The sequence below is a fragment of the Trachinotus anak genome, unplaced genomic scaffold (genome assembly GCF_046630095.1).
Source record: "Trachinotus anak isolate AG129_WGS33_773 ecotype Australia unplaced genomic scaffold, CSIRO_AGI_Tana_v1 ptg000031l, whole genome shotgun sequence".
In the NCBI taxonomy this organism is placed as follows: domain Eukaryota; kingdom Metazoa; phylum Chordata; class Actinopteri; order Carangiformes; family Carangidae; genus Trachinotus; species Trachinotus anak.
This window is the reverse complement of record NW_027273882.1, coordinates 7155837-7170089: the sequence shown is the minus strand read 5'-3', so window position 1 is coordinate 7170089 and position 14253 is coordinate 7155837. Positions and strand designations below refer to the sequence as shown.

General features: G+C 42.5%; 1 protein-coding gene across 5 annotated transcripts in view; it reads left to right on the top strand.

Moving 5' to 3' along the window:
- mei4 (meiosis-specific, MEI4 homolog (S. cerevisiae)) overlaps window positions 1–14216 on the top strand; it is an 82763-nt gene extending 68547 nt beyond the window's left edge. For 2 of the 5 annotated variants that reach the window (XM_071467705.1, XM_071467704.1), the window contains one exon: window positions 13140–14216. In XM_071467705.1, the coding sequence (XP_071323806.1) occupies window positions 13140–13154 (15 nt within the window). In that variant the 3' untranslated portion in view covers window positions 13155–14216. Of the gene's footprint in view, window positions 1–3872; window positions 4127–4883; window positions 7073–13139 lie in introns of those variants that run through there. The other 3 variants (XR_011686495.1, XR_011686494.1, XM_071467702.1) reach the window with 3 other exon arrangements.
- Window positions 14217–14253: the final 37 nt, after the last annotated feature.

Below are 14253 nucleotides of genomic sequence, written 5' to 3'. Positions count from 1 at the left end.
GTAACTTTACATCTCACCGCCGTCTTAGTGCAGCACTGTCACACCAGAGAAAAGTGTGTGTGAGACTAAAATTTGCTAGACAAACATAACAATGACTCCCAGGTGCAGCTGCAAGTCGGCGTTTTCTTTACTCCCCGAGCCAACAACCAATCAATAGCGAGGTGAGCTACTGCACCCGAAATGCCGTTTAATTTGTGCTCACAATGCAATCCAGGCTTTCATCAATACTCTCCGCTGAAGCTCCCACAATTCCTCACTCAGGAAGAAGGATAACAGAAGCCTCGGTGAGGAAAAAGTACGACAATATCACAGAATTAGAGTCTGATTCACATGGGGCTGATATCTGTGTTTGGAAGAACAGTGCAGGTCATTTAAGGGAATATTCAGTTTAATTACAGACGAGGCAGATTCAACCAGATATATAAAAGATTTTCATTTCTGAATCAATGAGTATTAAAGTCCCATTCAGGGAGAGGAGAAGTCAGCCCGCCCTGTGAAGTCACGATATTTTCCACTTTTTGTTTCATCTACATTGAGAAGGTCAGTCTGTCTCTGCGAGGAGGAACCTTGACCTAGTTCTCAACCAGCCGGTTGCTCTGAGCAGTGAGTGGTTGTACATGAATACAGAATTACAGCTGCTTTGGTTAGTTCACTCAAGATGTTTTTAGCTCCTGCATTTTAACCTCATCTCACAGCCCTGTTCTACAGAGATACAGTTCTAGTTTATTACCATTCATACTCACTGACATATAACTAACTTCAGAAAACCTGGCACAGGTATATATGTAAGTGTAACTGAACTGGTTTTCTGATCCTCCAAAGTCTTCTATTGAAAGTTGATAATATCAGTTCTTATATTTTCCTTCAGTGATTTCAGTTTTCGGTTGTATTTTCAGGACATTTACATTTTATGTAAATAATTGTCGTGTCAGGTGTTTTAGTCTTTAACTCAGCTGGTGTTTGCAGCCTGTGGCTCCTGTATGAAAATATTGTTTAATACTTCATGATGGTCTGTGACAACAGTGTAGCTGTTTTTTTAATCAGCAGGATTTCACAGCCACATTGCAAAGGAACATATAAAATCAATGTATCTTTAGTAATTAGTGTAATTTGAACTCGTTTTAGTTTGTTTCTCTTTGGTTGTAAATTAGCTCTTGACCTGACAAACCTGCTTTCAGCGTCTTTCAGCCAAACTCAGCTCTTCATTTGTCGAGGTTTGACTCAAAAAGTTCCCAAAAAGATCAAGTTTATAAAAAAGAAAACACTTGTGCTTCCTGTGGCGGGATGTGAGGCGTCTGCACAGATGGAACCTGCTTTCTTAGAGCAGCAGCCCTCAGATACGACTCTGCATACGTTTGGTCACTGAGTCACTTCTCCCCGGTGAGACCTGGTTGTATCAGAACCGACTCCCAGCAGCACTTTGTCTTTATTGTTGCTGTGTCTCTGCACTGATCCCACCAGCACAAATCCATCCATGTTCTTCCTGCTCTGTAATTAAAGTGATTCTGATTCAGAAACTGCACTTCCCACATCCAACCCCTATGATTATTTTTGAAGCCTATTTTAAGTGCAGGTTATTAATCATGTCATATTGAGTCGTCTCCAAACCATCTGGCTTTTGTCCTCTTGACTTATGGGAGATTAAAATCTTCACAACAAACTTTTGTAAAACATTTACATGAAAAGAAATTTGCAAATCAAAAAGGATCTCGATGATCCGGATGGCTGTGTCCATGTTTTTACCTCTTTTGAGAAAACTTTATTTTCTCACCTCCAGCATCATCAGCTCTCTCTGCAGCCCCTCCACTGCTTCTCTCTGTACGGAGAGAAATCATTTCTCTTCCTCCTCCTGCTGCTGTAGCTTTCTGCTGTGATTTGGAGACCGGCCTCAAGGTTAGAAAAGTGGGCGTGCGAGAAGCAAATCACTGTTCGAACTTCCAGACCATCTGGGAAAAAATATGGGAGGAGGATGAGTGAGTAATGTTCTCTCCTCCTCGTCAAACAGTTCACCAAAGACATTTGCTTGATGTCTGAATGGACTCCTAATGCTTCTTAGAGAACAGCTTTCCATTCAAGCAACAAACTACACAAATATCAAGTTGGAGGCAACATGAATTTCTTTATTGTGATTTGATTTTAATGTGTCATGGAAAATATGTCACGTTAAAAACAATTCATTTAGATATTAAAGACAAAAAAGTAATTCAGTGTTTTCAGCCACATCTACATTCGAACCTTTAAGACCAAATGCGACGTGTACATGCTTCTCCCTTTAAGACCAGATGAGATGTACACACGTAGTATATGATTACAATGTTTTTAAAACACGTGACTGATGAAATACATTGTGATTGACTGAAACTTGGGTCAAGAAGATGAAATCCATTATGGGAAATATATTTGTTATAAAAGTTTTTAAGTTGTGGTTCTGACAGTGTCTAATGACCTGAGCAAGGGGAGTGATGCTGAGGCAGATTACAGATTACCTGGATTAAAACAACCAAATCAACGACTCCGCACCTTATATAGTATATGTAAACATAACCCTGGAAAAAAAGACCAATCAGAGGGCGCCAGCAGCACCTCCCAGCTTCCTTACAAGTTAAAGTCAGTGGCCTTTTTTAATTGTTAACAAATCTGAGGCTCAGGTCAGTCACAGCAGCTCCTGGAGCCTCTCTCCTCTTCCTCTCTGCTGATCTGCTGAAGAGGGAAAAAGAAGCTTTGCCGAGCTAACGAGCTGCCTGCAAACCGCTGCTTTTACTCTGACGGAGGAGGTTAGAGAAAAGTGAAAAAGCTAATAAGCTATGATAGCTTTCTCCAAAGAAGTTCACCAAAGTTAAACTCGAAGCAGAAAGTTCAAGTGGCTTTACTTAACCCCCTGTGGGTGAATCCCCTGATATCAGCGATTCCATTGGAATAAATTGAATTTGCTGCATAATGTAGAAGTTTTAAAATCCTGGTGTGACCAGGTCTTTACTCTGTCAGCCTGAGGAAGAGTCTGGCACACAATCCAGTGGTTCACCAGCTGTAGAGGTGCTGAATGTCATGTTTGGACAGAACCAGGCTGTCTCCAGTTTTAATGCTACGCTGAGATAAACGACTGCTGACAGTGGCTTCAGATTCACTGTGTAGGCATAGAAATAGTATCAGTCCTCTCATCTCACCCTCTGCAAAAAAGCAAATGAGTGTATTTCTGGAAACTGTTGATCTGTAGAAACACACCTTTAAATTGTGTCAGTGCAGCACTGGAGGCCGGTGAAGAGAGAGCAGCACAGCAGTGACGTGGTCTCTCTCCTTGGTGCCAGTGAGAGGTCGAGCTGCTGCTGAGCAGAGGAGGACTGACTTCCTGTAGTGGACAGCAAATCCAAGTGTGGATAACTTTCTCCACGTTATGGGAGAGAGGGCAGACTTGATTTTGATTGTGGATATTCCACCTTTGAAACCAAGAGTTTTACTGCTTCTTTGTCTCACAGTGCGTGATAGTGAACTAAATATGAGAAAAGAAGCAGTTTAAATGTCATTAACCTTGGTCTTTAAGGTGGTCTGATCTCTATAGCTTCGTATCTAACATACAGATATGACAGTAGCATCGAACTTCACATCTAACTATTGCAAGAAAGTATCTTAAACTTCTTTAAAAACTGTTCAGTAACTGTTGTACAATATTGAACTTTGCTGGTTTTCTGTTGGACATGAAGTAACAAACTTTACCCAGAGTGTTTGCAATGTGTCATTTGCAGCTGGAGCAGGTAAATAATTCATAACAACAGAAAAGCTCTAGTTCTCCCCTCGTACTCTCAGGGAGAGCCCTGAGTGTTTCCAGTTCATGTTGTTCATTTTCCTCTCACACTCGTCTCTGTGTTTCCCTTCAGAGCGAGAAAAGCTTCCTCGTCAAAGGGCAAAGGTCAGACTGATTAAGGCACAGTGATCATTACAACATGTGACCGGCAGTTTGATTCGCCTCATGATTGGTGCTTCAGAGTCATGATGTCAGAGTAAATGATGGATGAATACGTAAGGAAAACTGAGACACAGACAGGTGAATGTAATGACAAAATAAATCAACTTCATGTTGATTTCTGACTATTTTAGTGGTATTTCACAGCTGCTTATAAGAATTATTGTTTTTTTATTGTTTTCAGGCATTTTGAAAAAGCATCAGTCATATGTGAAAAAAACAATACACATCATAATAATATAATGTCCAAAGATTCATGGAAAATCAGGTTGCATGAGAAAAGGAGTCAGGAGGTTTATATACATATTCATATTCATACGTCTCCAGAACTGTCTGGAGCTGGATAAGAACACCCTCAGGTGGATGTTAGAAAACGGGGCATATTGTAAAAAAACAGTTACAGAAAATATTGAGTGTCAGGAGTCACAGCAACACGGTCTAGCACCAAAACGTTGTGGGATCGTCTCATCCTGCTCCTACACACCTGTCTCAACAAATAGATGTGCGAAGTGGTCGTCTTCTTTGAGCCCTCACTAATTCCCAGAGCCTGTGGTGATGTCTTTATAACTGTCTTGTTTAGACAACCCCAAAAACATTCAGATTATTATGATATAAAAGAGAAAAAGAGCAATCTGTCACACTTGAGAAGCTGGAACCAGATAATTTTTTTGCATTTTTACTGGAAGTTACCAAAACTTTATTTTGAGAAATAAACTGATTCACTGTTTTTGATTTCACCTTCAGACTATTTTGCAGATGGAAGTGTCTCTGTCCTCAGTTTGATCTCAGTCCCTTTTCTTTCTCTTCCTGTTACTGCACTTTGTGTCCCCTCTGAGCTCCTGTTAAACGTCTGATTTATGCGTCGAAGCCCCTGTTCTTCACACAATCTTTCTGTCTTCCTCTTCTTCCTCTCTGATCTGTAAAGTGAGATATAAAACCTCCTTCTCTCTCTGCGCTGCTCGGACGCAGGGCACCTGGGGCTGGAACTTGTGAGGAGAAGGATACGCACTCCATCATTTGTGACATCTTGTTTTGGAGAGACACCCCCCCCCCGGTGTTTCCTCTCAGTCTTCTTTCCCTTCGACGAGGCCTTTCTGTGACGTGGTGTCCGTCAGTCTGGGAGGATCTTGGATGAGGCTGAGGTTCTGACACTCTGACAGACCACGCTGCCCTTCAGACAGATTGCGCCTCCTCGTCAGACCTCTTCCACCGCGGGTCGATTGTGGGAGGCTCGTCGCTGGCAGCTGACGTGCACTGACGGCCAGAAAAGGGGATCATGACGCAGATCACAGTTCGTGGGCGGCGGTGCAGCGGCGGGTGGAGAGCCTGCTTGAACCCGCAGTCTCAAAGTTTGAGTCTCTCCTGGGCTCAATCAGGTCATGGAGTCAGTGGAAAGCTACTTTAAAAAGAGGGATTTTTTCTACCGTATGTCCACAAATCACATCTGATGTTTTTTTACCCCTCGGGTGGAGCGGAACAGAAACAGAAGAGGCTGCTCCACCAAACACAAAACCTGAGAACTGGCTGCTAAATATTATTATTGCTGCTGTTTAGTGACAAAAGATGATGAGAAGCCTCAAGAAATCAAAACAGGATTTTAAGGCAGGAGAGGACACAGGGTGGGAACTTCTGTAAACCACTGCTGGAGCAGACAGTTTGATTTAATGTGGACCTCAAAGCAATATTTCAACATTTTTGGAAGATATTTTTATTCTGAGAGTTGGATTAGAAGGTTGAGCAAATACTTTCTTGATTTGGGTTTTTTTTTTTTGTTTTGCTTGAAGTAGATGGATAAATAAAAAGTGTTCATGTTCATTTTAGTGCCTGAAATGTTTGCACAGCTCTGTACACTTGTCAAAACAACCAATTAGTCTTCATCCTTCAGGGTTTTTCTCTCGTAAAACTATAAAACTAGTTTGAAAACACTTTACACCAGTAAAGCATAAATCTGCCAAACTGTAATGTGCTCCTTACTGGCCTTTGAGGTTGGCAGGCAGAAAACACCCACTGATATTTGTTGGTTGGTGAGAGTCATGGTTGTAGTGGGTGTTTTTTTCCCCCCAGAGACCACAAGGAGCAGCACTGAGCCCCTCCCACACCTGAAAACAAACAAACAGGCGACAACTAATTCACAATTCAGTTTCTCTGAGTTTCTACCACAGAGGTGGGGGCTGCAGGTTGATCGAGCCACGTTGCATGACAGAGCGATACAGGAGGTTGTTCATTCTCCTCCACCTTGAGCAGGTCCGAGCTCACAGAAGTGAATCTAACCTGACCTTTGTATGTTTTAATCATATGTTCTCAACATGCTGCTTTCTGAACCTGCTTTTAGTTTTTACTGGATTTTTATGAGTTTAATATTTGCACTGGTTGACACTTTATTTATATTTGTTGCGTATTGTCTTGATTTGTTTTGTATTTATGTGAAGTGATGTGTATTTATTGGGATTGAAATTCATCAGGTTAAAAAATCCCAGGATTTGATTTAGACACAAAGAAGTGTTCTGTATCGATCACTCTACTTCCGTCCCTATGATTTCTTCAGTGTAATCGGCCGCAAAATTAGTTACAAATCTCATTCTGCCTCCTTTTGCTGAAAGGTAAATTTTTCTAAATAACTGATGGAGTCATTGATCGTGAAAGACATTATACACTGCAGTTTTCTGCAGCAGGTTGGCTGTGGAGTTAAAGAAAGTAGACGTGCTCTAGCCTCTGTATGGAAGGACACATTAAAGTCATGGGAAACATCAGCGCCGCTGTGGGATTCAGCCCTGCAGGAGCATCCTTGAGGACCACGCTGAATCCCCGTTAGCTCCTGGGAATGCTGCCATGTAGGCGAACATGACCTCTGACCTCTCCAGCAAGGAGATGAGTGTCCTCCTCAGAGACCAGAGGAGCTGCTCAGACATGAATCGAGCGGACGCCAGACTGTGATCAGCAGGTTCAACATAAGAGCTCAGGTCTGCTGCTCCGGCTGTGACTGATCATCTCATTACCATCACGGTCATTGGAAGGTCGTCCACTGAGGAGGACGCAAAGAAGTGTCCGTCCACTGAGGAGGACGTCTTCAGTCTATTCTCCAGCTCTTCAGGTTTGCAGTTCTCGAGCAGAGAACCTCTTCACCTCATTTAAACGTTAAATCTCAGCGTAAACACCCAGGCTTTACCTGCACCTGCCCCACGGTTCTGTCTCTAAAAAGAAACTCTGATATTTTCACTGTGATATATTGTTCTGCAAAAGCATGTGATTTAATTCCAAGTCAATATTTGTGTGAAACCTTTAGAGCGTCCTGAAACAGCAAGTTGTAAATCTGTCTTCTTCTTAAATGAAATAAAATATTCTAAAAACCAAACACACACAAAACAGATGCTGACAAGTGAAAGTGCATCTCTGCCGTGCCCCCAGCTCAACTATGCAGAAAATGTCATTTCTGATATTTGAAGAGGAATAGTTTGAGGAATACTAAGGAGCTGAGAGCTTAATTGGAATTTAATGAAGTAGACAGGATGTAATGTAGTCCCAGCTCTCTAAAGACCTGAGGTATGTATTTAATGAATGTTAAACGTAGTGTGAACAGAGCAGCTTCAGAGCTCCTTGTGCTGCAGTTGTGTGCAAAAGTTTGGCCTCGTTCCCTCCTCAGCTAAATACCACAGCTCGCACACACATTTGTTTAGCAGCTGTGAGTCTGTCTTTAGAAGGACTGGAGGGATGAACACAGTTTCCTGAGGGTTTGGATTCAGTGAGCCCTCGTTTTCTGTGCGGCAGCATCTGTATTCGCTGTTTCTCTACTCATTGTATTTCAGATTTGTCCACTAATTTGTCACCTATCTGCAAACAAAAAGGTGAAACCAGTTCTCCGTCCCCTTCGCTGCTGTGTGAATGTCACAGATTTCAGCTTCAGCACAGTAGTAGATGGAGAATGAACCCATCAGGGCGCTCTGTCTGTGGAGTAGGAATGTGGGGTGAAGAGGATGAATGCATGCAGGAGGAGTGTGTTATTGCACACTGCACGCTCCCCGCTACAACCTCCTTCTCCAGATACTCTGGATCTCTGGAGGATTGTTGTTATCCATCAGCTGGAATAGGAAAGGCTGAGAAAAGGCTGCGTCACTGTGCTCTTCTTCACACCCTCATCCACTGCTTTTATTCCCCCAGAGCTCCGGGCAAAACAACCACACACCCTTCGTGATAACACACCAGTTCTGCCTTTTTATTTTTCACATCAAAACATACACAGCAATTTAACATATAGAAAAAACCTGCCTGTAATATCCTGCCCTGACAGGTTGCTGTAGTGAGGGAGACAGCAGTGAGCGGGACTCCTCTCCTTTGCTGCACTCTACTGCCCTCTACTGTGAAAACGACTACTTTTCTAATAGAATCTGGTTGGAAATCGGCAGAAGCTGCCAGCACAGTCATGCCGGGTCTGGCCTGAGGCTGATGAAAGGCTTTTGTCTGCCAGCAGCTGAAGCAGGTGTGGTTGAAGATTTGAGGCAGATGAATACGTTGCCTGACCTGTTGAGACAGTGAACACCTGCACAGAACACAGTGGCTTCAGCAGCAGCCGCTGTGTTTGTATGAGCCTGTTGTGTTCAGCATAGTGTTGTAGTAGTTCAGTGTCATTTTCCACAGTGGATCTTCTGTTAGTTGTGTCTCTGCTGCTGCTGGATTAGATGATGATCAGGAAATTTATCATGATAACGACTCATAAATGATGTCAGTGCAATAATGTCAACACTGTAAAACATGAAACCTACAATAACTGATGTTCTTGTCCTGGTGAGGGCAGTGGAAAGCAGTTATGAAGACAGCATTAACATTTCATCACCTTTTTAAGCTGAACTGGTGAACAGACGGTTGCTTTTGCTACATCCAGCAGGTACAGAGCAACACGATCAGTTATGGGTTTAGCTGTGTTTGGTCTCCACCAGCTCCTGAGGGAAAGATCTGACTTTTCTGCTGCTAAACGCTCCACTCTGTCCTGCTGTTTGCTGCTTAGCAGGGAGTGGACAGTGGCTTTTGTTTTTTTGTTGTTTTTTTTTTTTTTTTTTACAGCTTTTCTTTTGAAAGCACCTGCTTGCTGCAGCTGGAAGCAATGCAGTGAGAGCTCTCACATTCAGTGGGTTTCCATTCACCTGTTTTTGTGAGCGTTTTCAGTTCACGGGTAAAACATCCTGAGGGGAAATGGTGAAAATGAAAAAGATTTAACGCTTGGCTGAGGTCTGAACGTTGGTCTAAAGCAAAATGTGACTAAATATGACGAATATGCCATGATGTACTTAACTGTACTTAAACGTCACTGATAAGATTTGAAATAGTGGCAGATCCTTGCAGAGTGATGAGGAGACTGTAACTGTCCTCACATTAATACACAAAGCAAACAGAAATGTCAGAATCCATCATGTTTTCTACAGTTATTTTCCACTCGACTGGCACTGATCTCTTTATTTATAGGTACAGTGAGACAGAGAGAGGGAGGATGACATGCAGCAAAGGGCTGTGGGTCGGACTCGAACCCCTGGCACTGATATCTGATTATACTGACAACATCTCATCATCTTGAGGATTGAAACGTGTACTAATACACATTTTCTTTTTCTGGTTTTCTTGAAATTCTGATGAATGTTTCACCACGTTGCTGTACAGTAAATATGTCCATTATATACAACATGTACAGCGCTGTTCACGTTTAATTCCAGACATTACTCACTGTATGGAGAGAGCCACAAGAAAAGAAAATCTGTTGGTTCACCTCTTTGGTCCAGACTGAAACTTCTCAACATCTACTGGATGGATCGGCACAAAACATTCCTGGTTCCCAGAGGACGAATCCTCCTTTATCCAGAACTTTGGTTTTTGACCAAAAACCTGCAAAAATGACATTCCCATCATCTTCACTCATACTTTGTGCTAATTAGCTCATGTTAGCATCAGAAATTAATTAATGGTTGTAATATATACCAGAACATATGTAGGTGATTTGATGAACTCACATTATCTTCAGATGAACAGTGAGTATGAACCGGAGGAGAATTTATAACAAACACAAACAGAGACCTTGAACCTACAGGAGTCGTGTTATTGACTGAACTCCACACAGCCCCAGCTCTTACTGTGAGTGGATCATTGTGTCTGACTCGATTTGAGTTAGTGATTAGTCATGCATCAGCCGCTAAACTAAGTCCTGTGGTGATTAGTGTGTCTTGATGAATATTCCCTCCAGATCCGTGTTGCTGACCGTCAGCTGACCTCTGATCTCCCTGTGGAGGAGGAGGGTAGTTAAAAAGGCAGGTTTCCCCACAGGGATCAGCTCCACCATCAAGCCTTCACATCGTGTACACAGTGACGAGCTGAGCGAGGTAGAGACGTTAACTCTGGTGGTTAAACAGACTTGTTTCATCAGAGTTGGGTGTGAATCACCCAGTTTCCTCAATCATGATGAAACTGAAAAACCACAGACATTTCACAATTTCTGAAATACATGAAGATTTTTCAGTTTGTACTTTTGTCTGATTTTAAGTTTTTAATACATTTTGCAGACATTTTAAAAAATGATTTCATTGTGTCATGTCACTGGGACTAATTGTCGACTGCAGTTTGATCAATTTGAAATTAAAGTGCAGGGATCGAAGGGGTCTGAATACTTTCTGAAGCCTCTGCACTCAATCTTTGGTCGGTAGAAAATAATTTTCCACACATACACCAGGCTACACGTCCCGCTTTGATGTTCAATTATTCATAACACATCAGCTAAACCTCACATTGAGTGTAATGAGTCTTTTATTTGACCCTGCTCTGTTTAGTGTGAGACTTTCTGCTCATTACTTCTCCAGGGTTGATTCATTTCTCGCAGCTTGCTGCCCTCTATTGAGACACGATCCTTTTCAGAACTTCCTCTTGTGATTTGCGTTTTGATGAGAAGGAGCAGGAAAGGAAATGACCAGATGCCAGCAGCCACACGCTGCTCAACCTTCGCTGAGGCTGATTAATCTGTCAGGTCTGCAGACAGTGCTGTAGCACTGTAGCAGGCATGATGGGAGATTAGAGACGTGTTTTTATGTGTTTTGTGTGAATTTGCATCATGGTTGCGACACCTCGGACACTCAAACTTATGATTTACTGTTCTCAGAATAACTGGTGTGTTGTTCTTCATGTTGATGTCCATACACACACAACATTAATTCCTCTTCACTCAGTGTGAGAGTGAAATAAAACCTCACTGTTGCTGGAAGGAATTAAAAATCAAAACTGAAATGTCAAACATATACAGTGTGTTTAACCCTGCCTCCCACTAAAGTTAAAACCTCCAAACAAACCATTAACACACTCTTCAAGAATGTCACAGGATTTTTTGACTGTTGGTTAAAAGTGTCACAGTTTTTTTTTAATGTTTAAACTAATGATATTGAACCAAAACAATGTTAGAAGCAAGAAGTGTGAACAGGCCTGATCCAAACTGTGGTGGAGCCAACCGGACTCATCTGTGTACCTGCTTGTTTGTACATGAGCTGTGATGGTTGACTTTCAGTTTGTTTTGGAGATTTTATCTGTGTGTTTTGCTGCTGCTACTAAGCCAGTGATGGCATAAACAGCTGTTACCAGGCGAGAACAGAAAGATTGTGAGTTGACATCAAACTTCTTCCCTTTGTCTCCAGCAGTCTGACGCAACTCTCTTCTTTTGTTTCTGATGAAACTAAAATAATAATAAAATTGTTGTTTAGACAAAAAACGATTTTTAAATACGTCAACTTGACAGCAGCAGTTTCCTGCCTTGAATTCAACGACTCCAGTTGGACTGAAGCCACCACCAGTGTGATTTCTTGTTTCATAGAAATCTGATAAGAAAAAAAAATGTTGACCTTACATAAGGAAATAGTTGATCAAATGTCATTCACTAGAGGACAAGATAGAAAACAACAGTTGCTGCTGGCTGACCTGCTCTGCTGGAGCAAGTTTCAGCTGGTGAGTTTCACCATGTGTTAAAGACTCAAGTCTGCAGACGGTTAAACACACAGACTCCCTAAAGAAACCAAAAACTAAAACTAATACAAAGTAAAACTGATAATAAACAGAGGCTCATACAGTAAAACCCCAGTGCTTCAATTATAAACAGCAGGTATAAAAAAAACCTGTGTTGTAACATAACTTGAAGCCTGAGGCTGAGCAAGTGAATTGATGAGTTTATTTGGCAAACCAGTAACTGCACCTGCACAGCTGCCGCGAGCAGTTCATGACAGTCAGACAGTAAGCAGAGTTCAAAGTCTTGTTTCCACTGTGAAGTCTGCAGTACTGGGGCCGAGGCTGCGGTGGGGGCTGTACAGGTGTTAGCAGCATGTTCCTGCTCCTCCGTGTGTTTGGCCAGCTGAAGCCACGGGGCGGCCCACAGTCGCTGTCCTCGATGGCGTACAGTTGGGTGTGGTTTTAAAGTCAGAGCTGTGTGGGAGGGCACTCTGCTGCTCCGTGGGTCAGTTAGATTTCAGGGTGGAGTGAGACGCTAAAATCTTGACATCCAGTCTGATGTCACCGTGATCCAAACTCCCACTCAACACAAACACCAACCACACAGAAGTCCTGACTCTATCTGATGACTGGATGTCTTCACTTGCAGAAGCTTGTATAAAATGTCACTGTCACAGCAGTTTGACAACACTTTGACACATTTGAGCTGGATTTAGAAAGTTAGGCTATGGGTGATGGGCCATACCTACTTTTATTTTTTGGCGTCCCAAGTAATTACAGGTGTCAGATCTCCAGTGTTCCTGCATCAGCTGAGTTAATGACAGAGGCCGGGGACTGAATCCTGATGAGGTGGCTGTGTGGGTTGTAAGTTCAGTTCCACTGAGCTGCAGCACCTGCTGGAGCTACTTTTAGCCTCAGGATGTTTTTGTTTTAAACTTTGAACAGTTTCGACAAACTGGCTGTCAGATACAACAAGCTCTGTTATGAAATGTGTTCAGTATTATACATTCCCAGAATGCTTTGCTCATCTCCAGAGAATATCCCTGGGCTTGCTGGATCCTGCTGCTGGTTTTGAGCGAAGGAGAGAGTGTCTGCTTCCCTGGCCTCTTCCTGAAAACCTAAAAACTGTAGATAATTGTCATGTAAAATATTTTAGATGGTTTAAAAACTGTCGTTATAATTCATACATGAAACAAAGTAATAGGTCCTCGTTCTGTTGCAGGGTCACTTTACCTGAAGCACCTGGAAACCCAGCAATGACCAGTCCTCCAACCTGAACATCCACAGACCAACAGTAAAAAATAATAAACACACGGACTGTACCCAGATCAGCATACCTATCTGTGTCGCCATGGTTACCATCACAACAGTCATGGCTTGGTTAGGTTTAGGAAAAGATGGTGATTTGGGGTAAAATAAGAACTTCCTCAACATTAGACGATCTTTGTTGTCATGGTTACAACAGCTTTATTTATTTACTAATAAATAAAGAGGAAAATTACGTTTAATACTTCTGTTAAAATCGATGCTGATCTCAGTAGTGCAGGGTTGTTGTACAGATCAGTCACGGTTTTGACTTGTTGGTGAGCTCCTTACTAACTTCTCATCATCAAAATATGCTTTTAAAAGTCATTTATTGGTGTTTTTCTCCAAAACACTGGTGCAACAGGCTGACTGACTGCGGGCAGGTCGTACTGATTTAGGAGTCCTCTGCACTGCCTGTCTCATCTCTCACACTGAGGACCCCCCTACCTTTAGGATTTGTGAAAAATACTCTTAGAGAACAGATTTAGGAGTTAGGCCTGACACTTATTATCTTTGAGTGATGCTCCAAGCTCGGCCCCTGGACTGGATGTGAACAGATGTTTATGCAGCAGCTGTGGATTGAAACGTTGTAGGTCGACCACGTGACTTACTGTCTATCAGGTGTTCGAAGTGCGTTGTGATACACGTGAGCTATAAATACAGGCGACGTGTCAGATAGCAGAGCTGGCTGGGGATACAGACCACAGATGAAGGGACACACTGGTGTGGTTTGTTTGTGGTTTACAGTAAAACCTGTCCCTGCAGCCCAAACTCTGAGAGATTTATCCCCAACACACGTTTCCACACACACTTTAGGGGATTCTGGGAGACGTTGTTCAGGGACAGTCCTGCAGAATATGTACGTCTGATAGTAGCTGATATATTTCTGGTTTCCTCAGAGTGGTTCTTGACCACAGTGGCATCCCTAAGCCAGCCACGAGCATGGATTACACACTGAAGACGCCCCGCGCTGAGCAACAAAACAGAGGAGACTAGAGAGATTGCAATAAGAAAAGCAGAGGTGCTGTTAG